Genomic DNA, 26995 nt, shown 5'->3' on the forward strand with positions numbered 1-26995 from the left:
CAAGGCGTGGTACAGCTCACCTTAGAGCGGCTCCTTTAGAGGAGAAAGTGAGTCGTTGGCACTACGGCTGCCCTTCCTGGATAAAGGTCACATCCACTCTCCCCGCTCCTTGGGGAGTGCTCGTGCTTAGTGACACAGCCTTTGCAGGAGGGGTCATCTAACACGGGTGGCAGTCTGGCCCTTGGGAATGAATAACAGGGTGCTCCATAGCACCTCACTGTAGGTAAGACTTGGATGGCCTTATGCCTAATGGAAGAACTCAGAAGCAAATCCCACAGAGTTCCTGAGGGAAGCAGCTGGGAGAGACTAGGTGCTCTATGAACATGGGGCCGTTTCTACTCATGGGCGGTCAGAAACTAGCTTACTGAGACATGTTTGATTTGGGGAGCTGTATTGTTCCTTGTAAGCAACTGCTGCAGGACTGTAAGCACTGTCAAGGCTACAGTGTTACTGACGGGTATTTTCTGCCATAGGTCACCCAGGAAATTTCAGATGAGACGAGAGTTTTCCGCTTACTGGGATCAGACAGGTAACAATCGGTTGTAGTAATTCAGTTATGTGGAAGTAGCAATGTTCATACTCTGTTCACACTGCAGCCTGTGTTGAGTTCCAGTCGAAATTCTTAGAGGACTCATCAACTTAGATTCTTGTATTGAGAGAGTGAATCATATTTAGTCTGTTGGTTTCACAGGCTTTTCAGGAAAAGGGTTGTGTTTGAGAGATAGTTATATTCAGCCAAGACAAAACGTGTAATAATAGTGTTCACACCCCTGGAACCATGACACGATCTCACATCCCTTTACTTCCCTCATGTCCTCATGATGTGTTGCTCTCTACCAAGTATTACATACGCCTCCTGATGTGAGTTTTATGTCATAAAATGCTCAACTCGGGTCTGGAGGGCAGTATTAATTATAAGGAGTTAATGTCTCTAAAGGTTTTGAAGGGGTTAGGAGGAGAAAAGGAAATTTTTAAAAATGTCTACCTTACTGAAATAAAAGTAAGCCACAGGCACAGCTGCCCAGGGAGCAGAAGGCAGCGGGCTGGAGGAGCTGCCTCCCATGGAAGGCCTGGCCAACGCAGAGGCCGGTCGTGATTATTCTGAGAATTCTGCTGGCGGAGGGCGACACCTCACACCCGATGCTTCTTGCTCCTTCCCTTCACCCCTTAACTATCTTTTAAGTTTTTATATTTTCTTTTTTCTTTTTTTTAACATTTTAGTGTGACTGTGTGCACTGTAACACTCTTGTGGAGGTCAGGACAATTTACAGGAATTGATTCTTTCAATTCCATCGTGTAGTTCCTAAGAAAGAAACTTAGGGAACTGGGCTCCTCAGCAAGCCCCTGCGCCTGCTTCCTTAGTAGTAGTGGGTAACCCTGGCAGATTGGTGACTTTGTGTTCCTCTACATTTCCACAGTGCACAATCTCTATTGTTATTGCTGTCAAAAAGTCAGGTGCATAAAATTCACCTGCTACAAAAATACCCAGTATGTGTTACTATCTCCTCCATTTGTCCTCTAGACTTCCTTCTCTGTGTGGTTTTGTTTGTTTGTTGTTTTGTTTCGTTTTTCGAGACAGGATTTCTGTGTGTAGCTTTGGAGCCTGCCCTGGGACTCATTCTATAGACCAGGCTGTTCTCAAACTCACAAACTGAAACTCAGAGATCCATCCACCTGCCTCTGCCTCCCGAGTGCTGGAATTAAAGGCATGTGCCACCACCACCCGGTCCTTATTTTATTCTTAAGCCCTCTCCTCACAGTTCAAATGCTATGGGATGGGGTGACTCTTGGGTTTTTTTTTTTGTTGTTGTTGTTGTTGTTGTTGTTTTTTTTCTCCTGTCAGTCCTCCAACTCTTTCCCTGCCTGTACTCCAGGGAAAAGGGATAGGTGGTTATCACTCCATTCTTTCTTCTTCTTAATTTTATTTTGTTTTGTGGGATTTTTTTCTTTTGTTTGGTTTGGAGGTTTTGTTGTTGTTGTTGGTTTTGCTTTATTTTTGCGAGACAAAGTTTCTCTGTAGCTTTGGAGCCTGCCCTGGAACTAGCTCTTGTAGACTAGGCTGGGCTCGAACTCAGAGATCCACCTGCCTCAGCCTCCCGAGTGCTGGGATTAAAGGCGTGCGCCACCTGTGCCCGACTTCCATTCTTTGTTTTAAACAGTTTGTTTTCAGAGACCCTCCCTGAGCAGTTCAGATGACCTCTTGGGGTCCTCTTTATTCTCTAGCCCTTTTTTCTGTTGGTATAATTTCCTAAGGCATTGGCACGCCTGTTGTGAGCTTGTCTAAGTGAGCACATTGGAGTTCAGTTGAAATAAGGTGAGACTATATCTGACTGTTTTAATAATTTGTGTCTAAAACAATCGTTACTCAGTTGTGTTTGAAGCTATAAAATATGGTGAGGACTTTTGACTGTATTTCTGTGAACTTTATGTAATTTTATGGCAAGCAAGCTAGTGAGATACTGGTTTGACACTGTGAACACCGAAACCTGTTTTCAGCACTTAGACTTCTTCTTGATTTTGTTTCAGGGTGGTGGTTTTGGAAAGCAGACCAACAGAAAACCCCACAGCACACAGCAATCTCTACATCTTGGCTGGGCATGAAAATAGTTACTAAGCAACTGAGAGGATTCCAAGTGACAAGAAGATGAATGTGCTCCACTGAAAGCAAGCGCGTGCTAAGGGAACTCAATACAGACTGCAGTATGACTTGCCTTCTGTACATTAGGATAGAATTCAGTATTTTCTGTAGCTGGAAACAGCTAGTCAATCTCTTGCCACTGTGTGGTGGTTATATCAAGTTTGCTTAATAAAAGCTATGAGACAAATGGTCCTCTAGTTCCAGGAAACACAGTCCTTTTAAAACACAATGTTTGTAACAAGGTGCCATGGTTTTTAAATAACTCATGTGATTGTTTTTTCCGAGAGGTTAGTGAGCAATCTGTCCTTTTATACCAGGTCTTACTCCTTCTTAGGGAACAGAATTTGATGAGAAGTTGTCGAACAAGCCTTTCACTTTGACATTGGCCGTTCTGTATGTTTTTGTAAGATAGAATATTTAATCCTTATTTATTAATCTCTTGCTGGAGTGGTGTAATGTTTCTAACTTTTAGCAAAGGAAGGTTGCAGAGCAGCTGAATTTTTTTATAATGTGTGAAAATCCTGTTTACCTTTACATAGTCGCTCATTCTTCAGGAGTCACAGGCAGTGTGTGTGTTCGGCACATGCGGTCTCATCGAACATAGTGTTTCATGACACAGTCTCACGCAGGGTTGCCTTAGAGGAAGTTTGTGATTTCCACTGCCGATGGTTGTAAGGGCTCATGCAGAAGTGCCGACGGTGGACTAAAAGCCTTGGCAAGATGTGTAATGTCTGGTGTGACTACCATATTTTTGACAAGCAGTATAATATACCTGTGATTTTTTTTTACATTAGGGATAATGCACAAGAAATTAATCTTCATATATATCATGATCCCTAATGTTTGGGAGAAAAGTATTTAACTGCCCATATTATGTATTTTACTTACATTATGCCAATGGGGAAACTGCAAAGTAATTGCATGTGTAATCTTGGGGTTTTCACATACATAGGTGTTCATTGTGAGTAGGTTTAAGAAAAAAAAAACTTTAAGTGAAATTGCAATTTCTGATGGGATAGTATAGATAAATGATGTTGGTTTTATATTTTTTAAAAAGCCATTATACTAAAATTAAAGGATAGGGCTGTTTTTTAGTTTGTTTTTCTTTTGCAACTCTTAGTATCCAGAATTGATGTGTTCTTTTGGTACCAGCTATCTTAATGCATTTATAAGAACAGTTAGCATTGAGGTGATGAACAGGGGGCTAGTAGTAGCAAGCTGTAGAAATAGTCTGACCAGATACTTGACAGGAAAACAATGTACCTATCTCATCGTTAGCAGTTTTATAAAGTACATGTTACCATCTCCATTTTTCCAATGAGGAAATAAGAGTTTAACCAAGTTAAACAACTTAACCACTTCATCCTGGTTAGTTCTTGAGCCAGACCAAGAGTCTCCCGACTCTGCTCTTCTCACTATGCAATGTACAAGTAATAAAATGTTACACAAGCGAACTGTAAAGGATTTGTTCTTTGACAACGCATCTAGCGGGTCAGGGCCAGTAGGATGCTCACTGGATAGGGGCACTTGCCACGTAAACCTGATTCCTACCTAATTTTCATCGCCACCGCCCAGCTATGTGAAGCTGACTCTACAGTGTTGTCAGCTGACCTCCACATACATGCACACCCACACACCATAACATTTAACTAGAATATGGAATGTGTGAATGGGTCCTCTGAGGAATGCTGCATGCAACAGGTGGCAGGAGGACAACCTTCAGGGTCAGGAAAGACCAAAGACGGCGTTCTTGTTTCTCACTGGTCCCCTACAGCCATCCTAAGGATGTGGGAGGCAACTAACCGCAGGAGGAGAGACGCAAGAGGAGCGATGTCAGAACCTCCTGCTACTAAGCTGTGCGACTGGAGAATACCACAGTAAAAATGGAAGCTGTCCTGTGTTGAGCTAGCAGTCGTCTGTCCTGTGCTGTGAGAAAATGAGCAGCCAGCGGGGCAGTGGAAACATCGGAAGGTGGTGTCGTAACCAGTACAAGCAGACCCTTCAGGAAGAACTTTTGGAAAAATATAAGTAGTTCAAGTTGAAGATTCAGAATATAAAATTAGGAATTTTCTCAGAAAATAAATTGGCAAATAAATGTAAATATGGAAGAAATAAAGGTTAAGAAAATTAAAGGGAAGCTGAAATGATGTAATTATATTTTAATTTGAAAAAAAGTTTTTAATGAGAAGCTAAGAAAATGAATGGCTCAGAAGACCCAACATCCTGTTTCAGAGTTTTTTTAAAAAAAAAAAAAAACAGTAAAGAACGAATCATCAATCGCATAGTTCACCAGACATGGTGGTATATAATCCAGCACTCAGGAAGCCAAGGGAGATCATGAGTGCTCTGGCCAGCCCTGTCTGTTTGTAATAAGATTCTGTCCCAGAAAAAAACAATGATGCTTCAAGAAATGTTCTCAGTATTGAAGAGCATTAGATTCTAGGTCAAAGAATGTAAGTGGTGAAGTTAAACACCATGGTGTGTACATGAGATCCAGAAACAGAATAAATGTAATGAATATTGGGGAGACTGAATATAACCAAAACACACGAAGCCTGAAACTCTAATAAAAGAGAAAAGTACCAAATATTAATTTCAAGGGCATTGGCATGAAAGAAAAAAAAGGGTTGGTAATATAGGAAGGAATACAAACTGAGATATCTTCAAATGTCAGAAGTAGTGCCTTCAGTAGAACACCCAAGTACCTGCTCCTTCGCTTTGGTGCCAAAAGCATAGGTTGGAGAAACAGCAGCCTCTTCAACAGATGCCACTAAGAAATCAGGACACACACATGCAGAATAAAACTAGACTCTTACCCTATAAAAATGTTCAAAATGGACCAACACCTGAATCTTTGAAACTGCTAAGGAAAATGGAATATGCTTTAATACAGACAGAAGAGAAGGCGTTATGAAAAGGATTCTAGGAGCCCATGAAATAATGGAATTGGCAAGTGGACTTAAATGAAATTAAGCCTTCTGCACATCCAGAGGAAGCAATGAAGAAAGCATACAGTGGAAGAAAACCTTTGCCAGCTATACCTCTAGTGGATTAGTATCTAGAAATGTGCATAACGCGAATGCCAAGAAAATGCATCCTGTCAGTAAGGGGACAAATTGGACGGGACTTAACAGGAAAAGAATACAAACAAATACATGAACACAGTCAATCAGAGAAAGGCAAATCAAAACTACCTTGAGGGCTGGAGGGATGGCTCAGTCGTTAATGCTTGTTGCTCTTGCAGAGAACCTGGGTTTAATTCCCAGCAACACATGGGGCCTCACAAGCATCAGGAACCCCAGTTCCATGGGATCCAATAGGCACTCAGGTGGTACATGTACGTGCATGCAGGCAAAACGTTCATACACAAATCTTGGGGAGCGAGAACTACCTTGAGAGTCCATGTTTTCTGTGATTGATGTGACTGTCATGAAAACCAGTGCTGGTGAGAACCTATAGAGGTCTGCAGGAAAAACCCTTGTGTCCTGCTGATGGGAATAGAGTGCAACCCTCCAGAAGTCAGTGTGGAGCTTCCTCAGAATACTGAAGTTAGAACCACTGTGCGGTCCAGCTGTATCGCCCCTGGTGGGTATACACCCAAAAGAATCAGCTTACCACAGAGTTGATGTGACTATCCATGTTCATTGTGCCACTATTGACAAGAACCAAGTTACAGCTTCAGCCCCTGTCTGTCATATGAACAGGTAAGTATAGTGTGTATACAATAAAGGTCTATTTGGTCACAAGACTGAAATTATGTCATTTTTCTGAAAGTATGTGGAACTGGAAATCACCATAGTCAGCAAAACTACATGAGAAATGAGACCCTTAGGTAAAAAGCCCAATAGTACCTGGCATTGTGCACCTTTCTTTAGTAGAGCATCATCATTCCTTCCTGATGCCAGCAGCCAGACTGTTCACACAGAAGGGTGTGACCTCATCCTAACCAAGTTCCATGGGCTAAGTCCTCTTTAGAGAGAGCGGATAACTGAGGGAATGGCACCTTACCCGTTAGGAGTTAATACAAAGCATGTTATTTCTTGACTATGGAGAAGACAGCATCTGCAAGGACCGTCCTACAGGGATACATACACAGAGCAGGAGGAGGGATAGGTTCTGCACTGATGCTGTCAACAGATAGCCTAAGAAACCTCAATCACCACTTTCACGGCAAATGCTCACCACGGGTGGCAGAGGCACCTCGCTAAATCAACCCCAAATGCTCAGCAACTGCAGCAAGTGTAATGTGTAGCGAACTCTGGAAAGCCACACAATTTGGGATTCATGATGTTTGTCCTAGCTATGTTTCTCACATCTGTCTGGATTATCTACTTCTCTGTGATTGTCTTACGATGACTTACACAGTAGAGTAAATGGTAAATAGACTCACATCCGTCAGGCGCCTGCCAGGACATGCCAGAGTTGCCACGTTAGGTGTTCCTACCAAGCACTGATGGCCAAACTTTTTAGAGCACAATTATTTCCCCATCCATAGGCTCTGAAAACTCAAAATGGGTAGATATGGTCCCTGAAGCCTAGGATCCCATGAGCTGTGTACTCCTCGCTGAAGCTGCTAGAACCTATGTGTCACATTCTTTCTCAAGAACACTTACCTGCCTGGGAGCTAAATTCCTGGCATGTGGTGTCAGGAACTGCATGTTTAGTAGATTATATGCTACAGTAGAATAACCACTGTGACTGTCAGGAAGTAACTTGTTCATAGGTATAACTTGGAAAAAAATTTATTTGGGCTTAGAAGCCACTGTAAAATGGAAAGTGCAAATGCCCACCAGTGTTCTGAAATGACGGAGTCAAATGGATACATTTTCTACGTGGATTGAGCTAAACATCACTCAGTCTAGGCAAGAAAGCAGAAATTGCTAGATATTTTACCAGGAGGGTACTAATACAGAGAATTGTTACACAATGAAAGAGCTGGCAAAAAGGGCACAACGATAATACAGGTAATTGATAGCAGTTACAACTGTGGGGTAACAGCAACTGCAGAAAAGCACAGTGGCCACTGGGACAGCACCACAACTGGGAGAGCAACAGGTAACAGCTGCGGGGACACAGGGAGCAGCTGCAGGAAAACACGGAGCAACAGTGGAAGACACAGGAAGTGGCTGGAAGCCGTATCAATCCATCCAGGCTAGAGATGCAGAATGGTGAAGATGGAAATTGCCTCGGCCTCGGGCCTCTGAGAGCCCCACATTTGCGCTGACACCCTAGCTGATGGCAGCTTCTGGAGTCTGGAGTGAGGGTCCATGGAGAAGGAGCAGACCTGGAGCAGGGGGAGCTCCCGATAGTCCTGAAGGTGGGAAATAAGGCTGGCTATGGGAGAGTAGAAAGAAACCCTGACTGGAGGCAGCTTCCACAATTAAGGAGTTTCTCTCCTTCCCATTCATTCTCTTCCTACTGGAACCCCATAGGAATGGATTCTAGACAGTTCTAGTCCCAACAGAACAACACAGCATCAATGACAATACCTCCTGAGGCCACATTTGACTCTGCGATTGCCTTGTGGAAACCACTTTATAAATAGGATCCCCGAAGAGGAGCTAGCAGGCCACCTAGAACAATGTAAAGGGAACGATGTCATCTGACAAGTAATAACTGTGTCACTTGACCTTGAGGTTTTACTTCCTAAGACCTGTAACATTGGAATGTTAAAGGGACCAAATGCAGACACAATTGCTTTCCAAACTTTCCCATCAACAATATCTTTTGTGAAGATACAAGTGAACACTGTGAACTTCATGGCAATGTCTAAAGCCAATCTTCCCAGCTTTCTGCTTCTTTGTGTTGTCTTCTTGAATCAGAGATATTCTACTACCATTAATACTCTTTACCTTTCTCCCCCTCTGCCAGTTTTTAGAGACAGGGTTTCTCTGTGTAACAGCTCTGGCTGTCCTGGAACTCATTCTGTCTACAAGGTTGGTCTTGAACTCACAGAGATCCATCTGCCTCTGTCTCCCAAGTGCTGGGATTAAAGGCAAGCACCACTACCACCTGGCCTAATACTCTTAACATATTACTTAAAATTAATAAAATATCAATCCGTTATGGAGAGTATCAACAGAGTTACTCAGCCTATATTTATGTATGTGTATGGTGTGTGCATATGTACATGAGCATGGGGATTGGCATCTGGTGTCTTTCTCATTCACGACCTTATTTTTTGAGACTGGCTCTTTGATTGGTCAAGGAGCTCCTAGTTTTAGCTTGTCTGGCCGGCCAGTACTGGAATCTCAGGGGAATCTGTCTGTCTCCCTGCCTCACTCCAACTCGGGTTGCAGATAACACTCTGGGGTCCAGCTTTTGCACTGTGTGCTCTCCCTGGGGAAGACTATTTCTCGCCCTCTGAGCATTCCTTGACTGCCTGTAGTTCTTTGTCTAGGACTGGGTTCTTGTGAGCCTTTCCCCTTTGATTTTAGCATGTTTACTGATGTGTTTCAGGTCCTGTTTAGGCAGCCAAGTTGGTAAGACTCAATTTATGTAGTTTCTTTGACATTTCTAGGAGACACAATCTCATAGCAAGCTTCCTGTTCCCCTGGCTCTGCAATCTTTCTGAATCCCACCACTGCTGTGGGACAATGATCTTGCACTTTGTAAAGATTTGTAACTTGTATTTTAATAAATGCTGATTAGCCAGTAGCCAGGCAGGAAGTAGAGGTGGGGCAACCAAGCAGGAAGTAGAAGCGGGACGATGAGAACAGGAGAATTCTGGGAAGAGGAAAGCTCAGTCTGCAGTCATCACCCAGATACAGAGGAAGCAAGATGAGAACGCCTCACTGATAAAGGTACCAAGCCATGTGGCTAACATAGACAAGAATAATGAGCCTATTTAAGATGTAAGAATTAGTTAATAAGAAGCCTGAGCTAATAGGCCAACCAGTTTATAATTAATGTAGACCTCTGTGTGTTTCTTTGGGACTGAATGGCTGCAGGACCAGGTGGGACAGAAATCTCAGTCAACACATCCCTTTTCCAAAAAGATCCCTGAGCCTTAGCTGCAAAAACTGTGTTGAAGATGTGTCCAGTGGGACTGGATTCCACAACTCTTCATTTTGATTGGTTGTGGTTTTGCTTAATGGTCTTTGGCCATTGCAAAGAGAAGTTTCCTTGATGAAAGATGAGAATACTTATCTCTAGGTATAAGGATAGATATTCAGGATGCAGTTAAGTTTATGCTGCTTTATCAAAGTGACAGTTGTAGGTTCTTCTCCAAGATCTATGATTTCACTAGGCCTGGATAGTTGCGTAGGTTTCCAGTACCAGGCATAATTTCCCTCTTATTTAGCAGTCATTTTGAGCAGTCTAATTTAAGTCCAGTTAGAGAGATCTTGGTTGCTGCCAAGGTATGTGTGTTACTACTGGGCCCTTGGTGTTATTGTGTCATTCCGGGCATTGCTGTGATTCATAGGAATCATAGCTGGGTAGGACTGTTGGTTGCCTCCCTTCTTTGGTAGCTTGCATGGCCTCTTCTAGTTCATGAAACTTAGACCTGAGGGAGGTGACTTTCAAGTCAGATTCAACTCAATTACTCTGGGCACTATGTTCAAAGTGGATGATGTCCTCAACGATAGACACTTACCTTCCATCTCTGGGGGCAGCCAAAGGTGATAGCAATAGCCTGTAATGTTTGGTAATCTCTCGGACAATCCTGAGCAACAACACAAAAGTAGGCTTCTCTTTCCAAGTGTTGGGCTTTTGTTAGATGAGCCTTGCCAGCTCAATTGGGAAAGTTTCACTTAAACTATCTATGTATATTTATACATTGACTTACATGTATTATTGCCAGATCCAGCACAGCCCCTGAAATGGACCTGAGTGGGAAAGCAAGGGAATAAAGAAAAGACAGACACATGAACACAAGGGAAAACTGAGTTTCAGTGCTCTGGGCTCCTGGATGAAGAAGCTGCTGCCCCCAGAAGCTCAGTGTGTATTATGTAGCGTTAAATAGCGAGACAGGGTTACTGCATACAATTGGACAAGGAGGCAGGGTTGTTACATATATATAAACAAGGAGGCGGGGTTTATGGTACTCAGCCTGATCAAGGAGACAGGTTTAGCCAATGTCAGTGGGAGTCTTTATAAGGAAGCAGTCTTCAAGCCATAAATAAATACCGGGGTGTGGGGATTAGAAAGCTATGGTCAACATTTTTGCACATATTGTCCACATCCACGCATGGACCAGAAGGAAAGGAAGACTTGGCCATTTGACTCCAAGCCTTATCCTGGTGGGGAGAGGCTTTTACCATTTTCACATTGGTCTGAGGCTATGGTCCTTGACATGATTGGCTCATGTCAAAAACACACATTTCCTCAGGACTTCACTCACTCAGGGCTTCCTCTGCTCTCCACACAGTGTAGGTATTTTTAGTTAGGTAGTAGGTAGTTAGTAGTCTGATTTTAAGACTTTTTCAGACACCATTTGCTGCTCTCACAGAGAACCCCAGTTCAATTCCCAGCCCCCACCATGTGACTCACAGTCATTCATAACTCCAGTCCCAGAGGATTTAATGCCTTCATCTGCTCTCCATGGGCACCAGGCACACACATGGTGTACATACATATATGCAGGCAAAACACACACATAAATATTTTTTAAACAACGAAAAGGTCTTCCAGTGTCCTTGTCAAGGGAGCAGCAGGTGGTCACTGAAGTCCAGGAGGTCGGCCAGCCAGGAGACAAAAGCTCTGATGAGTGAATCTCGCATAGTCAAGGCCCCGAGGGCCTGTTGCTGTTGCTGTACCTTTACATGTTTGCCGCTGTCCTCTGGTGTGGTGTGAATGGGTGTGGGGAGATCCCCACTGCCTGTAATGTAGTGTGATGATCTCCTAGAAATAGCCCATGCTACCAGGCATTTTTCCTGTGGATTATTATGAAAATCATTTCCTCTTAAGCTGTACTGTTTAAGGTGTCGCTCCCACCCGTGAAAACCCAGGCGCTGCAGAGGACAGAAAATAAGAACAAGGAAATGTCACACAACTAGTTTCTCTTGTGGGACTGCATAGACTGTGGCTTAGGTTAATGATTAAGAAAACCAATTGAGTCCCAGAAGCTAGGTTAGCTCAAGTTCTTTTAATCTTCATGTTGAGAGATGTGTTCACAGACTTCGGTGTGCATCAATACTGAAACAAAGCTTTAAAAATGACTTAAGGTTAGATTAAGATATTCTTGTTAATACTTTGGGGGTAAAAACCCTAAGGAAAGAATCTAAAGTTTAAAAAGACACATCATTGAGTAAGGAACTCATTGAAGTCAAGGAACAAGAACAAAGCAGCCCAATTATTATCAAATGACACGCCTTTCTTGCTAGGATTGGTCGGTGATCAAAGATGATGATGAATTCCTTGTGCCCATTTCTGCCCTCAGCTCCCTGATATAAAGAACTGTTGACAAATGGGTGCGCACCCTGAGGATTTAAAGTAGAGCTGACTAATTGTTTTTCATATATAAAAGTTTAGATTTGTGATTCTTTTAAGATTCCTCAAAAGATCACCTTTTGAGGTAATTAATAAAGTGATTGATCCTTTCTTTGAAACCAGAAAATTCAGTCTTCCAGTAAAAGAACTGGTTGAGAAAAATACCTCGATTGCTTACACTTTTTAAAACCTATAACAAATTGCTTGGATATGGATGTATATGGTTTCTTGGGACAATTTTTTTTCATAGGATGTTCAATTATATAAGGGAAATGGTAAACATTTTTTTTACCTGTATTCATTATAATCATTCACTTGAAAAACAGAATGTAACCACATTTTAATTTTTATATTGCCTGAAAGATTTAGTTTGGGATATATAAACTGTAAAGGAAAAATAAAGACATGAGATAATAAAGGAAGGAGGGTTGTGCTATATCACACATGATAAGAACACGGAGGCCAGCGAAAACTCCTAATATCTACCCCTGTGCACCGGTACTGTCAGCAAAAGGAAGGAAGGTTCTAGAGTCAAACTGCCAGCATTCTAACATTGACTCCACAGCCTGCGAGCTGTGTCTCCTGACTTAGTCATCCTCTCTGACTCTCATTTCTCCTCTGAATCCTCTGGACAATGTTGTCTATCATATGCTTACACAAGGCTAATGTAAAGAGCATGTGCAAAAATATGCTTAGCACAGCACCTGTCTTGAAGTCCGTGTTCATCAGCTGTTGTACATGGTTGATGCTGTTGTCCAGGCAACAGTAATCGCCATGCCTGGGCTCAGACACAGGGAAGAAGGTAGCAGTTCTGCTGTGCTTCCAAACCCCATGCTCTTCCTGTCACTGTGTGATGTTTATTATCCCCTTAAATGATCAAAATTCTCCATTCTCTATGTCTCCGGGGCAGCCCTGCAAAGAAGAGATCACTGCAAAGAGCAAACTACAGGGTTTCACTGTCTTTGCAGTTAATGAAGAAACCCCGTGTGCCAGGCCATCTCTCGGCTTCCTGAGAGCACCATCCTACTTACATTTTGCTATCAAAACTAGTTCTTGACTTGCCAGCGGAAAGAACCTTTGCTTGGCAGTCTATCCCCAGCGTCCTCTCCTGTGGCGACAGGCACCGCTTGTCTCCCTTTCAAAGTTGTTCTGGAATATTTTGCTCCAGTTTCTCTCCAAACAAACAACTCACAGCTGGAAGTCACGCTGGCTTTCTGGTTCACTGCCTGCCTAGGCCCAAGCAGCTGGCGTACTGGGCCGTGCTCTAACTACCACTGGGCCTGGCCCTGTTCCACGATCCTTGGGCACTGAACCTTGTGGAGTCCGTAAAGTTAATTTTCCAAACAAACTTTATTTAACCTGATATGAACTTTGGGCGAGGTAGCTCTGGAAAAAATTCACATCGACATCCTCACTTCATTTCAAAGTATTTTCTTAATTGTCAAAAATAAATGTTTACCAACCCAAGCTATATTATGGGTCATAAAACCAACTATAACATATTTCAAATTATTTAAATTATACACAGCCAGTTCTCTGAAAACAATGGAATTAAACTGGAAATTGATTACAGAAAGATATTTGGAAAATTCTTAAATCATTGGAAATTAAACAACACACACAAAAATAATCCTTAGGTCAAATATGAACTCACAAAGGAAATTAGAAAATATTTTTAACAAAAACAAAATAAGAATACAACATGTTGAGATTTCCGTGATGCCTTCATAATGGTCTGGGAGTGGCATTAAAGTCATATTTAAATGAAAGAAATACCTAAAAATTATGATCTAAGCTTCCACCTTTAAGAAAGCTAAAAGCAAAGCAAAACATAGCAGAAAAATTAAAGATATAAAATCAATCATTAAAATACAGAAAACAATATGGAAATCTCAACAAAGTGGAGAGAAAGCTAATTTTTTATTGTTGTTTTTCTTTGTTTTGTTTTGTTCTTTTTTGAGGCAGGGTTTCTCTGTGTAACAATTCTAGCTGTCCTGGAACTAGCCTGTAGACCAGGCTGGCCTTGAACTCACAGAGATCCGCCTGCCACTGCCTCCTGAGTGCTGGGATTAAAGGCGTGCACCATCACTGCCTGGCAAGGGAAACTAGTTCTTTTAAAAGACCAAGAAAATCAGTAAACTAAACTGATCAGAGATTTGCCAATATCAAGATTGAAACAAAGCTTGGCATGATGGCACAAGCCCGTAAAATCTTAGCTTTGAAACTGAAGCAGGAGGGTCACAAATTTCAAGGTTGGTCCGGGTGCCGCAGTGAGACCGGAACCCAACAAACAACAAAAACATGAATGAGAACTTCACTACAGATCTGCCAGACAACAGTGCAATATGATAAACGCTGAACAACCAAACCTGATAAACTCTTCGTATAGGTGAAGTAGACAAATTCTTTGAACAAAAGAAACAAACAAAACTCTCTCAAGAGGAAATAGGATGTCCTTAATAGTCCTCTAATCTCTTAAATAGAATTCATAGTTAACAACTATTTCAACAAGGAAAACTCCAGGCCTATGTGGAATTACTGCTAAATTTTATCACACATTTAAGGAACTCGTGGTATTGATCAAAAGTAATTATCTCTTGAATATATAAGAACAGAAAACATTTTCCAAATCATTTGCAAATCAACTTCACTAGCTAAAGAAAACTACAGGTCAATGTATCTCAAAACAAGAATGTCTACCAATGGGCCAGAGAGCAGGCTCAGCAGTTAAAAGTACTTGCTGCTCTTGCAGAGGGCAAATAAGAGTCAGATTCATATTTAAACCATGAAAAATCATTAACCACCCATTTCAGTGACTAAAGTCAGAGACACATGGATTCCGACACTGGAAACATTGCTAGTGGGAAGGCAAAATGGAACCGCCAGAGATGAAAACATTTTGGTGGTTACTTACAAGAAATAAACTTGATGTGCAACCCAGCAGTCCTCTCCTAAGTATTTTCCCCAAGCAAAATGAAAATATACATTCATAGAAAGGGCTATGCATGGCATCTATAGTGACTTCATTCATAATCACCCCAAACTGAAAACAGTTTCAACCAGGCGTGAATAAACAAATACCGGCACATTCATACACCAGAACGCTACCCACCCATAAAAAGGAAGACACTGATGATGAATGCAAGATCTGTGTGAGTCTCCAATGCATTCTGTGAAGGGAGAAGCTTATTCTCAAAATCTGTGCCGTGTATGCTCCCATTTGTATGGCATTCTGGGAAAGGCAAAGCTATCGAGAAGACAAAATTCAAGAACAGGAATTCGCATTTGTCCATGATTTCTGGGAGGGTCCCAGGCCACCATTAGTCCATCCCCAGACCTCATTATACAGTACTCTCTTTGCCAGGCGACCGCCACGCCCTGCGTGCCCAGTCCCAGCTTCTTCCCGAGCTCTGTGTAGATTTGCATCGTTCCTTGGCCAGGGCTGGCCAGGGTTTCGCAGACATTTTCTCTGCTGAAGTCCTGTCTCCAGTACACACGCACCTCGGCGCCTAGCATAAGGGATGAAAGGGTTGACAGAGTGTCGAGGCTGTCTGTCCGGTGGCGCGCTACCTTCTTTCAAGAATTCTTAGATCCATCCGCGGCCACTGTCGCTGTGCTCTAGCAGGTTCGATAAGGAGGTGACTGGGGAAATCAAGGCAGGCTCTGCTCTGCACCACGCCAAGGCCCCGCTGCAAGGGAGGGAAGGCCAACCTGACTCCCTCGATTGCCAATCTCTTTTGTTTTCTGAAGCTGCAGCACCGGGCAGGACCCCTCCAGGGGTTCCCAGACGAGGAGGGGACACCAAGGAGTGACCGATATAAGGTATGGACCTGGCCACCGTAGCAGGAACAAGCTTCTAGGAGGGCCCGGGTGCAGGAATCCTTCTCGCAGATGCTCCACGCAGCGCCGTCCGCGATCTAAATCCTGCGGACCTGCAGCGTGAGATCTGGGAACCTGCCAGGTAACTGCGGGGACAACAGGGCGAATGGCGGCCCCGCCCAGCCCGGCGCCGTTCCCATGGGGATCGCGGCGGCCACCAGCCTGGCTGCAGGCAGCTGGACAAAAGCTGGGCTGAGAGGCCCTGGGAGTAGGGGCAGGAGGTCCCTGCGGTCCCCCGTTGCCCCGGTTGCCCGCCCGGTGTCTTCTTCCGGAGGGAAATGAGACCCGAAATTAGAACCGGGGAAACCCTTGGCCTTCGCGGTGCTCCAGCCAGCTCAAGTGTCTTAGATCGTATGAACCATAACGTTAAAAGGATAGCTTATCTTACACCTCGGCTCGTTTTAGGATGATGGCTACATCTTTAGCTCGAGAGAATGAAAACAGACAATTGAAATTGGGTCGCCCGGCAGCCACCTGTAGGCTCCCAGTCTTGCCCGCGACGTGATGTCATTGCTGGGGGTGGAGTCCACACCTGGCTGGTCCTAATTCTATAACTTAGTGCCCTTGTTTTCTCTAGCTCCTGGACCACGGTCCCTACTCGATGGGGCTCCAGTGCGGTCCGCGGACCACCTATTTCGTAAACAACGTTTAAAAACTGTACCAAAGTCCATTCTCAAGACTTACTCCTCCGAGATGGAGAAATATGAAAAAATTGGGAAGATTGGAGAAGGCTCCTACGGGGTGGTGTTCAAGTGCAGGAACAGGGACACGGGTCAGATCGTGGCCATCAAGAGATTTCTGGAAACTGAAGATGACCCTGTCATAAAGAAAATCGCCCTGCGAGAAATCCGCATGCTCAAGGTAGTAGACTCGATTTTTCTGGCTTAGATAACGCTGTCCGATGTGGTGATGCCCCCTTCCCTCACAGCCTTGTGTCCTCAGAGGCACAAATCCGAGTCTGTGCGCAGAGAACCGGTTATGTAAGAAGTAAGCAAGGCGAAAAGGAGCGGTGTGGCAGCCCGCACTTGCAGGGAAACTGAGGCATTTCATTTCTCCACCAGTCACTTGTCATCTGTCATCATGTCATCTGCAGACAGTCTTTTCGAGAGTCCCTGATATGCAGAGTTTAAAACAATGCAACTTTGCTGTTGTTCTTGCGTTGTAAGCTCCTATACTGTTTGCTATTAGTATTTTAAATTCATTTTCCTGCTTTCTTGGGCTGTGTGGGGGTATGCATGCCTCTGTATGTGTTCACATGTGTGGGGGAACATATGCTATGCATGTTTGCCTCTGTATCTCCGTGTCCTCCTAACACACATGGAGGCACCTGCTAGACTCCCAGTAAATGTTCTTATTGAATTTTGGGGGCTAATAAAATAAACTCTCCAGGAAAAGTAGGTGTTACGGGTCAATCCTAATTGAATGAGAGAGAATCAGTTCCCCCGAGCTGCCCTCCAACTCCCATATTGCTCTGTAGCATCCGCGTGTTCCACCTACCAAAGTAAATAAAAATATAATCTGGAAGAGAAAGAGCGAGGCGTGTGATGAATATGACAGAGGTTGCGTTCGTAGCTGAAAACCCATGTGTTCGGGAGGTGGAACTAACTGTACGCACTGGTTTCAAAGCAGGAAGCTGCCACCACCTAAACTCAATGTTTCTCTCTTCTCTAGTCTAGGTAAGGGTGGGAAGATTGCTGATTTTCTGTCCCTTTCATTCTAGCTCTTCAAAATTCTATGATATTCCTAAATATCTAGTATGTGCTTGCTGCATATTCGGTAGCTAAGAGGGTTTGGGAAGTGCACTCATTTTCTTCCTTGATCCAGTAAATTCTAACTGAGCCTAACTGTACCTAAGAAAGTGTTGTGAAAAGTTATTTCAGAAGCTCAGCTCTTGGAAGGGGAGTGGAGTGAATTCACCCCATCTCACTTCTGGTGTGCTGAGATCCTGGTCTGGGCAGAGCCTGTGTCACCGGTCTTGGGTCCCCGCCGCTGGCAAGAACTCTTCTGTTGTCACTGAGTAAAGAAAGCATGTTGGGATTGGGTTTCGAAGTCCGAGGGTAATAAGGGATGCAATGGAGCAGCTGGGTTGCAGGCTGACTGAGCTTGAACTTGACGTGGCTCTACAGCTCTAGGGATACTAACCTGTATAGGAAATGCAGGAGCTGCTACAGGGAGACTACAACTAGGTGTGTTCCTGGCGGTGGGGGGGGGGTTGGATTCCAGCGCGAAGCTGAGGCTTTTTCACAGTCCTCATGGGGTGAAGGGAAAACTCAAACTGGGACCTCAGAGCAAAGGGTGAGGGAGCCTCACTGACCTCGGTCCTTGTGGGAGGGCTGGCCCCGACTGCCCCATTGCAGAAGCGGAAGAGGCAGGAAGTGGGATTTTGACCATCTTGCTAAGGTATCTGTCTTTCTTCTGAATAGCTAAGATGTTTGTTTGTTTGCTTGCTTGTTTTAGAGACGGAGTTTCTCTATGTAGCCCTGGCTGTCCTGGAACTCTCTCTATAAACCAGGCTGGCCTCTAACTCAGAGATCCGCCTGCCTCTGTTTCCCAAGTTCTGGGGTTAAAGGTGTGAACCACCGCTACCACAGACTGCCAAGATTGTTTTGTTTTTGTTTTTTTATTAAAAGGTCGTCAGTTTTGGACTCATGGACTGTTGAAGTTTCAAAATATACCCTTTTCTCTCTAGCAACTGACGGAGAGTTATCAGGACTGCTCAGAGTCCTGTTAAGTACTTGGATGCTGTTTTCCCTTTCCATTCTTTGAAACACGGTCTTATGCTGTAGACCAGGCTAGCCTTGAGCTCCATCCTAGAGGCTGAACCCAGGGTCTCTCACAAACCTGGCAGTACTATACCTGTGCTGCATCCTCAGCCCAGTCAGGGCTTAAGAACAGCAACAGCAACAACACCCACTGAACCTACTTAACCTACTCTTAACCTACTTCTTAAATAATCGGACACTTTAATATTAAAAGGAAAACTAGAAAAGGCACCCTTGGTGGGAAACATGACCTTCCTGAGAGAGAGAACAATTGGTGATAGCATCCAGCTTCACCTTTTGTGATGTGCCAAGCAAGTCGTTGTGTGTGTATGTGTGTGAGCATGCATGTGTGTGCGCGCATGCACATGTGTGTGCTTTGCAGGCTTCTTTTCTCAGCTTCGCTATCCACCAATGAAACAGTGACAGCATTTGTCTTGTGCACTGTAAATCCCATGACTGTTAATACTACATCTGGGGACAATAAGACTCCCAGATCAGATCGAGTGCTGTCCCACACCGAGGGGCTATCGCTGGTGAAGCAGACTGTCTATGCGGTTCCAGATGCCTTGGTGGGACGGTCCCTGGGATCACATATAGTAACAGAATTGAGAATTCCTCATGTGGATATTTCCGGACTCTGCTTCACAAAATAAAGCAAGGCCCAGAAACTGGGGCAAACTTCCCAGGGCTGGAGTTGTTTCTCTGTAAACAGATGTAACTGTGGGAGGCAACTGTCTAGCAACCAGCTGGGTGGTTTTAAAGGCAGCACCTCTTCCGTGTCTCCCTCTCAGGTGTGTAGTCCCATCAGGAAGCTGTAACCAGGGGATTAGAATATCAAGACCTCTAGCTTGCTCAGTTTTTTACCAAAGGTTTCTCTCTCTCTCTCTCTCTCTCTCTCTCTCTCTCTCTCTCTCTCTCTCTCTCTCTGTCTGTCTCTCTCTCTCTCTCTCTGTCTCTCTCTCAACTGGAAACACTACAAATAGCATTATTTTATGCTAACTGGAGGGGGAAAGTGTGACTCTGTTTTTATAAAATGATGTTGTTTTTCATAATAATATACCACTATCTAAAAAAGATGTAACCCTGTGCTCACCAAGATGCTCTGTGAGAGCCAACGCTTCAATATCTTAATCTTCAATTGGAATCTTCCTCGGTTATATAATTGAACTTGTGAAAAAGAAAAGAGGGAGAAAGAAAAAGTGACTGTCTTTTTGGAGCAGCAGGCAGCACCACTGTCTCATAAAAATTACAAAAAGCAAACAACTCCTCTAGGGACAAGTTACTATCACTCTTGTGTCAGCTCAGTGGGCCTCTTTCAAACCTCCTTTCTATCAGGGGACGAAAAGAATGGATTCCATTCGGCTTGTTTTGGGGAGAGATGTTTGTGCTCAAGATAACTGACATCAGTTTGGCACATGTTTACAGAACCCTACCACATCCCAGGCACTGTCCTTGGCCGCTGCCCCCATGGACTTGCGTCTTAGCAAAAGAGAGCAACAATAAACAAGTTTATATGTGGTAAAACACAAAGCAGCATCAGGTGAAAGGGCAGGGGGTGTGGTGTTCAAACCCTTTCTATAACTTCATTGTATAACTTCTATTACTAACACTTAAATGTGTTAAAGACATGTTGCACGGCAGGAAGAGTGGTCATGAAAGTAGCAAGAAATTAGAGAGGGGAAAGGTCTCTAGTAGTTGCAGATGCTTTAATCCCAGCACTCAGGAGGTGGAGGCAGGTGGATCTCTGTGAGTTCAAGGCCAGCCTGGTCCACAGAGTGAGTCCCAGGACAGCCAGGATTACAGAGAGAAAGAGAGAGAGAGAGAGAGAGAGAGAGAGAGAGAGAGAGAGAGAGAGAGAGAGAGAGAGAGAGAGAGAGACCTTAAATCATAAAGCCAGGTATGGGCGAGGCAAATGGCTCAGTGGGTAAAAGTGCTTGTTACATAAGTGCTAAGACCTGAATTTGAATTTGCAGAAACCATGTTAGAAAAAAAGGTCAGCTGCTTATGGAGACCAGCTATAATCCCAACAACTCCTGCAGGGAGATTGGAGTGAAGCCAAGAGAATTTCCCAAAGCTTGTGGGCCAGCTAGCCTGGTGTATACAGCAAGAAAACATATTGTCCTCTGACCTACAAATGTGCACTGTGGCACACACAAATGAATCCACATACACACAAGAATGTGTATAAAGTGTGTACACACACACACACACACACAAAGCCCGGCATCATGTGCTAGACCATCAGGACCTCACGGTGGGAAGTGGCTTTGAATAGATTATATGCAAGCTTATAAACATGCATGACTCCAGCCCAGCCCCGTCCCCCATCCCATCCCCTGTGATTTATATCTATGTATCCAGCAAAGTGGACTGTGTGGTTAAGGAAAACACGAAACTGCCAACTCCTTCTTAGGTCCCTGGTCTCTGCTGCTGATTCTCTATGGGCTGAAATGGTAGCGCTGTTGAGAGAGGAAGGAATCTATTCCATCCAGCCTCAATGGGGAGAACAGATGGCTCTGGGGTAGTTGGAGATCAAAGACGGGACATTGTGCTCTGGGTGTCTGGGTGACCTACCTCCGGCAGGTGGTTCAGAGGACAATAGAATAGTCCAGAGCTACTTCGGTTAAACAGCTAGAAGCCCAGCTAGGACTGAGTGACAGTTCTCTCTCCCCCAAGACACGGAAAGTGTCACGCGTTTTCACTTAGCAGGTAGGAGTTGGTGGCCCAGTAGACTTGGCTGCACTGCTAGGACTCAACAATTATCATTAGTGAGCATCTCAGAAGGTGGCAATTGTGTCCTGTTTTGCATATTGGTTCAGGGTGGTAAATGATTTGCCAGAACTCTCCTAGACAGGAAGCTGGAATGCAGACACAGTTCTGCCCATCCCTAAGACCCAGTCCTGATGCCTTCACATATCAGACCCACGGGCCATGGGTCCTCACAATCTGTTTTATCCTCTCTCCTGCAGGGCCTTCTCTGCGAGACTTGTGGCCCCAGGGAGTAGAGATCGGAAATGAGTACAGAGGAGATGAGGGTCCCTCATGGTCCTCATTCCCTAACTCTAGAGGCTTTTGTTTTCTAAAGTAGGGAAAGTTATTATTTGCCCCCAACAGAGATGAGTGTGGGGGGGCGTGTCCTTCTGAAGCTTTACCATGGGCTGGAGATGGGTCGCTTAGTGGTAGACACCTGGCATGGCATATGCAAAACTCTGCTGTAAACATCCCAAAATTCATCACTCGTGTTTGTTGTGGGAGGGGTGGGATACACAGCACACTAATGTGCCTGCATGCTTGTGTGTGCAAGCGGAGGCCAAAGGTCAACTTCTGTTACCATTCTTCAGGTGCCGTCCATCCAGGTTTTTTTGAGACAGGATCTTTCTTTGGCCTGGAACTTGCCAACTGGGCTAAGCTGTCTAGTCAGTGAGCCCCAGGGATCTGCTTGCTTTTGCCTTCCCGGTGCTAGAAGCATGAGCCACCATACCTGGCCTATTTGTTTGTTTTGTTTTTGAGACAGGGTCTCTCTAGGTAGCCTTGGTTAACCTCGAACTCCATAGGTAGACCAGGCTAGCCTTGAACTCATAAAGCTCTGCCTATCTCGGCCTGCCCAGCCTTGCCTTGTTTCTTTAGGTGGGTCTAAGGTATTTAACTCAGGTCCTCACCCTTGGATAACAAGCACTTTACCAACTGAACCATTAGACAGTGCCAACAGTGTGCATTCTTTTACAAAATCTTCTTATCCCATTTATTTGTGTGTGTTTCTGCGCGTGCACACATATGTGACACAGTGTACTTCAGGTGGAGGTTAGAGGACAACCTGTTGTAACCGGTTCTCTTCTTCTACCACGGGGTCCCGAGGACTGAAGTAGGATCATCAGGCTTTCGGGCAAGCATCTTAACTGCTGAGACCTTTTGCTGGTCCTCCAGATGCCTCCTTAATGAGAACAATGTCACCCCCAAAAGATCTACATTAGATCTTCCAGGAGGTTGACAAAATGTCTAATCTTTTTACTGTGTAAAGCACAGGTAAACATGCACTGTAGATACAGCTATTTGATGTATTTGTAGCATTAAGGTTTCTGTTCTAAGCAATTAAGGGAAAGATGTATAAATTGACACCTCAGGAAAACAAAAATGAGGACGGTGCCTAGGTGTGAAGGAGACGGCTATATGCTGTTTGGCAGAAAATGCTCTCAGCTGACCTGACAGAGCATGCACGGTGCTGGGAGAAGCTGCTGTTCCCCGTCACCTCACCTTCCAGTGGGGATACAGCTGTGTGATTGCATGGCCCCAGAGCTGTCGCTAGGGACCTCAGTGTTGGATCCTGCTCAGGGCTGTCAGGTGACCTTGGACAAGCTCTAATGCCTCCTGGAACACTGCCCACCTTTATCTCCTGATTTATGTCTCTGCCTGGTACTGCTTCACTGACTTTTTGCTGAGGGGAGCATACAAGGCTCTCGAGCCAAAACTGTAGCTGCAGCCAAGCAGCCTCGGGATGTAGGAACAGAAGAGTGAAGGTCAAAGCAGGAATAGCCGAGGAGAGAAGCAAAGCTCAGAGAGAAAGGCAGAGGGTGGGATTTGAACATGGGACATGCTCCATGGCGGAGCTAGCATTAGGCTCCCCAGGAGGCTCACCACCTGTAAACTCAGATCACAAATACTGTGGCGAGTCTCTAACCTGCTGCCAGGCATTGCTGGGAGAAAAGGGACCCCTAAGGCTCCCGGTTATTCAACAAAAGCATTAACTAAGCACCATATATGAGCTTTGTGCCAGGCTCACACCAAGTACCACCAGCATACGAGAGTGCCTCCACCCCCAGCACACAGCCTAGTCAATGATCCCATCTTTGTAAAGGCATCTACTTGCTCAATGTTAAAACCTCAGTGGGCAATCTTGTGGCGTTCGGTCCTGGCAAAAATGAACAAAAAGACACAGAAACATTTTAATCCTGCTGTGGCTAAATGGAGCCCTTTCCAGGTTTTTCTTCAAATTGTTCAATTTGCTTATGAAAACATATTAATAATGCAATCCATTAGTAATGAAAATTAGTGCTAGTCTCCTCATTGTTTCTGGTGTGTTCAGCGTTATCTGTTATAGATCATAGGGGACTAGACATGCAAACTCAAGCATTGGTAAGGATCACATTAATACCACAAACGTACAAAGATGGATGTGTGGGGAGCGGTGTGGAGAGGCAGGGGCTGGAGCAGACCGCTATTCTCATGTCTCTGGGTGCAGTCAATGTTCAGCCCCATAGGCTGCCCACTCAGGGAGATAAGTTTTTAGTTCTTTTAGCAAGAAATTAGAATTTTCTGTGATGTCTCCTAAGAAGATTTTTTTTCTCTACAATTTTTGGAAGAAAAATTAAGACTATGTGTTATTTATTTTCTGCATGCATGTGTGTTATGTGACCATGAGTGCATGCATGCATGCGGCGGCATGCCTATGGAGGCCGGAGGACAATTTTCAGGAGTCAGCCCTTGCAAGCCCTCTGCCTTGTTGGAGCAGAGTCTCTCTGGTTCGGCTACTGTGCTTTGGGTCCCAAGCTGAGTGGCTCACTAGCTTCTGACTCCACCTCCCATCTCCCCAGAGGGGTACGGAGATGACAGATCCACACCACCGCACACAACTTCACCACCACACACAATTCTTTGCTTTTTGTTTTGTTTTGTTTTGTTTTGTCGAGATAGGGTTTCTCTGTGTAACTGCCCTGGCTGTCCTGGAACTCACTCTGTAGACCAGGCTGGCCTTGGACTCAGAGAGATCCACCTGCCTCTGCCTCCTGAATGCTGGGATTAAAGGCAACACACAACTTTTTATGTCAGATCTCAGGTCATCAGGCTTATGAAGCTACCCTCTGAACCGTCTGCCTGGCCCCCAAATTCAGAACATTTAAAAGCTAAAAGCACAGGCGATACCCTTAGCCCTTTGACTAGCTGTGTTCATAGCTGTTGGAGCCTTGCTGTCCTCACTCTCTGGTCCTATCTGTTTCTTCCCCTTCCACCTCTGCCCCACCCGTACATGTTTGGCTGCGTCGTCTCTCTAGATATTTGACACAAAGTCATTCTTCTATATAATAACCATGTTGTGAAATCTATCAGCAATTCAGTACTGTTATCTAATACATAGCTGACACCCAAAGGCTCCATATTGTCCCAATAGTAGCCACATAACTGTGTGTATAAAGTGTATAAAAACAGAGCTGCAGGTGGGTGTGGTAACGGGAGGCAGAGGCAGCAGGGTCACTGTGTATTCAGGAATGTGTAGATTAAACACAGTATACACTGTTAGTACAGCATAATCGCTCTTTCTGATTCCCAAAGTGTCACCTGTTCACCATTTGGCCTCCTTCAGTCTGTTCCTGGGTTCTGACAGGCGTCCACCATTGTGGGCAGACTTTGCTGTGTGATAGGCAAATAAAAATGTCTTGGACTCCTCTGTGAGTAGCCATTTCTCCAGGGACCTGGTTCCTTTTAGTGGTAGCTGACAAGATGTCCTGACTTTAAAGGATTAAATAACTTTTTAAAATTCTCACATTGTTCAGGTCCCATACAATACAGGATCTGCAGATACTGTTTGGCCATTGGGCTGCCATTGTGGGACCTTGAAACTCTGGCTTTTGCTCTGGGCAGTATTGGCTCCAAGGACTCAAGGAGATGGGGTAATGGAAGCGGGTTTTTTTATTTTTTATTTTTTGTTTGTCTGGCATAGACCAACACTGGCCATTTATGTAAGCTGGTTGTCTGTATCATGGAAGACAATGGGAGCAGTTTCTTGCCCACAACAAAAGAAACCAAAGAGCCCCTTATCATCCCCTCTCTTTGCTCAACAAGTGGAGACCTGTTTAATTTCATTTCTACAAGATGATGTACAAACAGCAAATAGTAACCGGCTGTTTTGTTTGTTTACTCAGAGATGTTTTGGATTAGCCCTCAGGGGTTTAGCGGCACAGATTGTATTCTCGCTGCCAGCGAGAGCCAAAGCCATAAGCTGACTGGCAAATACTTCAGGCACAAAAGGTACAGAGGTCACCTGGCAGGAGCCTTACTGTCTTCCAGGCCCTCAGTTCACAATGCAATTAAGCCCGTTCCCCAGCCCGTCAGTGTCACCGGCATTGTGGCCTATGTCACACACCAGACTCCAGAAAATAAAATACCCGGGCACAGGAAGAGACAGAATAAATTATTTTTGACAAATAATTTTGAATAGATTGGGTGGGTATATGTGCTGAGAAATGAATCACCCACGACAAATAATTATTGTATAGTTCGTGGATGCCATGTTTTGATATATGCTTCTGTGGCATGATCAAATCAAGGTAGTTAGCATGCCTAGTCCCTCAAATACTTGCCATTTCTTGGTGCACTTGCGTGTGAGTATGTGGGCGTGCATATGTGTGTATGCAGGCGTGCTTGCATGAGTGTGTACACGCTGTGGAGGTCAGAAGACAACCTTGGGTAGTGTTGGTCAGACACCACCACCTCATGTTTCGAGGCGGGTTCTCTCGTTGGCCTGGAACTTGTTTATTAGCTGAAGCCGGCCGATCTCCTGTCTCTGCCTCCCTGGTGCGGGGACCACCCACAGGAGCTACTACCATGTCTGATCTCTCATAGATGGGGTTCATAGGTCACACATAGATGGGGTCTTGGGACTGAGCTCAGGTTTTTGCACTTACGAGGCAAATACTTCACTAACTGCAGTGTCTCCCTAGGCCCAAAATATTTGTTAAGTCTTTGCGATGAAAACATTTAAAAATCCTGTCTTTGCGTTATTTTGAATAATTATTATTATTATTATTATATAGTTATTAACTATACTCACTTGGTTGGGCAGCAGAATATTAGGCTTTCAGAATGAGTGGCTTATGATCCATCTTGATTTTTAAAATATCTTACCGCTTTCTTTCCCATTTAAGTTATTTTTTATTCTCAACCTACAAAAATGCTAGCCAGACATGCCATATGATATTTTATATCGTAAGATAGCCAAACCACACCTGAAGGTAGTAATTTTCCTGTAGAATGGAATAAAAAAAAAAAAACTGGGTCAGGAACATGCCTTTCACTTAGGCTTTAAAAGATTTTAATTTCAGTTGTACATTTGGCAGGATTAATGTTTTATTCTGCAAATTTGCTTTCAACAGGCATATTCTCCTGTTAATTATTATCCTTCTTTATTGTTTATTAACCTTAAGGGCCCTCTAGTAAACATACCAGTGGGTAGAACTGTGTCTCTGAAAAATCATTGAACTTGGTCTCCATATCTGCTGGAACAATAAAAGGTGGG

General features: G+C 44.3%; 2 protein-coding genes across 3 annotated transcripts in view; both read left to right on the forward strand.

Moving 5' to 3' along the window:
* The window catches only part of Map4k5 (mitogen-activated protein kinase kinase kinase kinase 5), an 89720-nt gene extending 85559 nt beyond the window's left edge, over nucleotides 1–4161 (forward strand). The window contains exons 31-32 of the mRNA XM_057782219.1: nucleotides 474–529; nucleotides 2527–4161. Coding sequence (XP_057638202.1) covers nucleotides 474–529; nucleotides 2527–2614 — 144 coding nt within the window. The 3' untranslated portion in view covers nucleotides 2615–4161. The remainder of the gene's footprint in view (nucleotides 1–473; nucleotides 530–2526) is intronic.
* An 11413-nt stretch (nucleotides 4162–15574) lies between these two features.
* Cdkl1 (cyclin dependent kinase like 1) overlaps nucleotides 15575–26995 on the forward strand; it is a 42933-nt gene continuing 31512 nt past the window's right edge. Inside the window, exons 1-3 of one of the 2 annotated variants that reach the window (XM_057782249.1) lie at nucleotides 15575–15695; nucleotides 15821–15892; nucleotides 16527–16810. In XM_057782249.1, the coding sequence (XP_057638232.1) occupies nucleotides 16643–16810 (168 nt within the window). In that variant the 5' untranslated portion in view covers nucleotides 15575–15695; nucleotides 15821–15892; nucleotides 16527–16642. Of the gene's footprint in view, nucleotides 15696–15820; nucleotides 15893–15928; nucleotides 16032–16526; nucleotides 16811–26995 lie in introns of those variants that run through there. The other variant, XM_057782250.1, reaches the window with a different exon arrangement.

The sequence above is a fragment of the Chionomys nivalis genome, chromosome 10 (assembly GCF_950005125.1).
Source record: "Chionomys nivalis chromosome 10, mChiNiv1.1, whole genome shotgun sequence".
In the NCBI taxonomy this organism is placed as follows: domain Eukaryota; kingdom Metazoa; phylum Chordata; class Mammalia; order Rodentia; family Cricetidae; genus Chionomys; species Chionomys nivalis.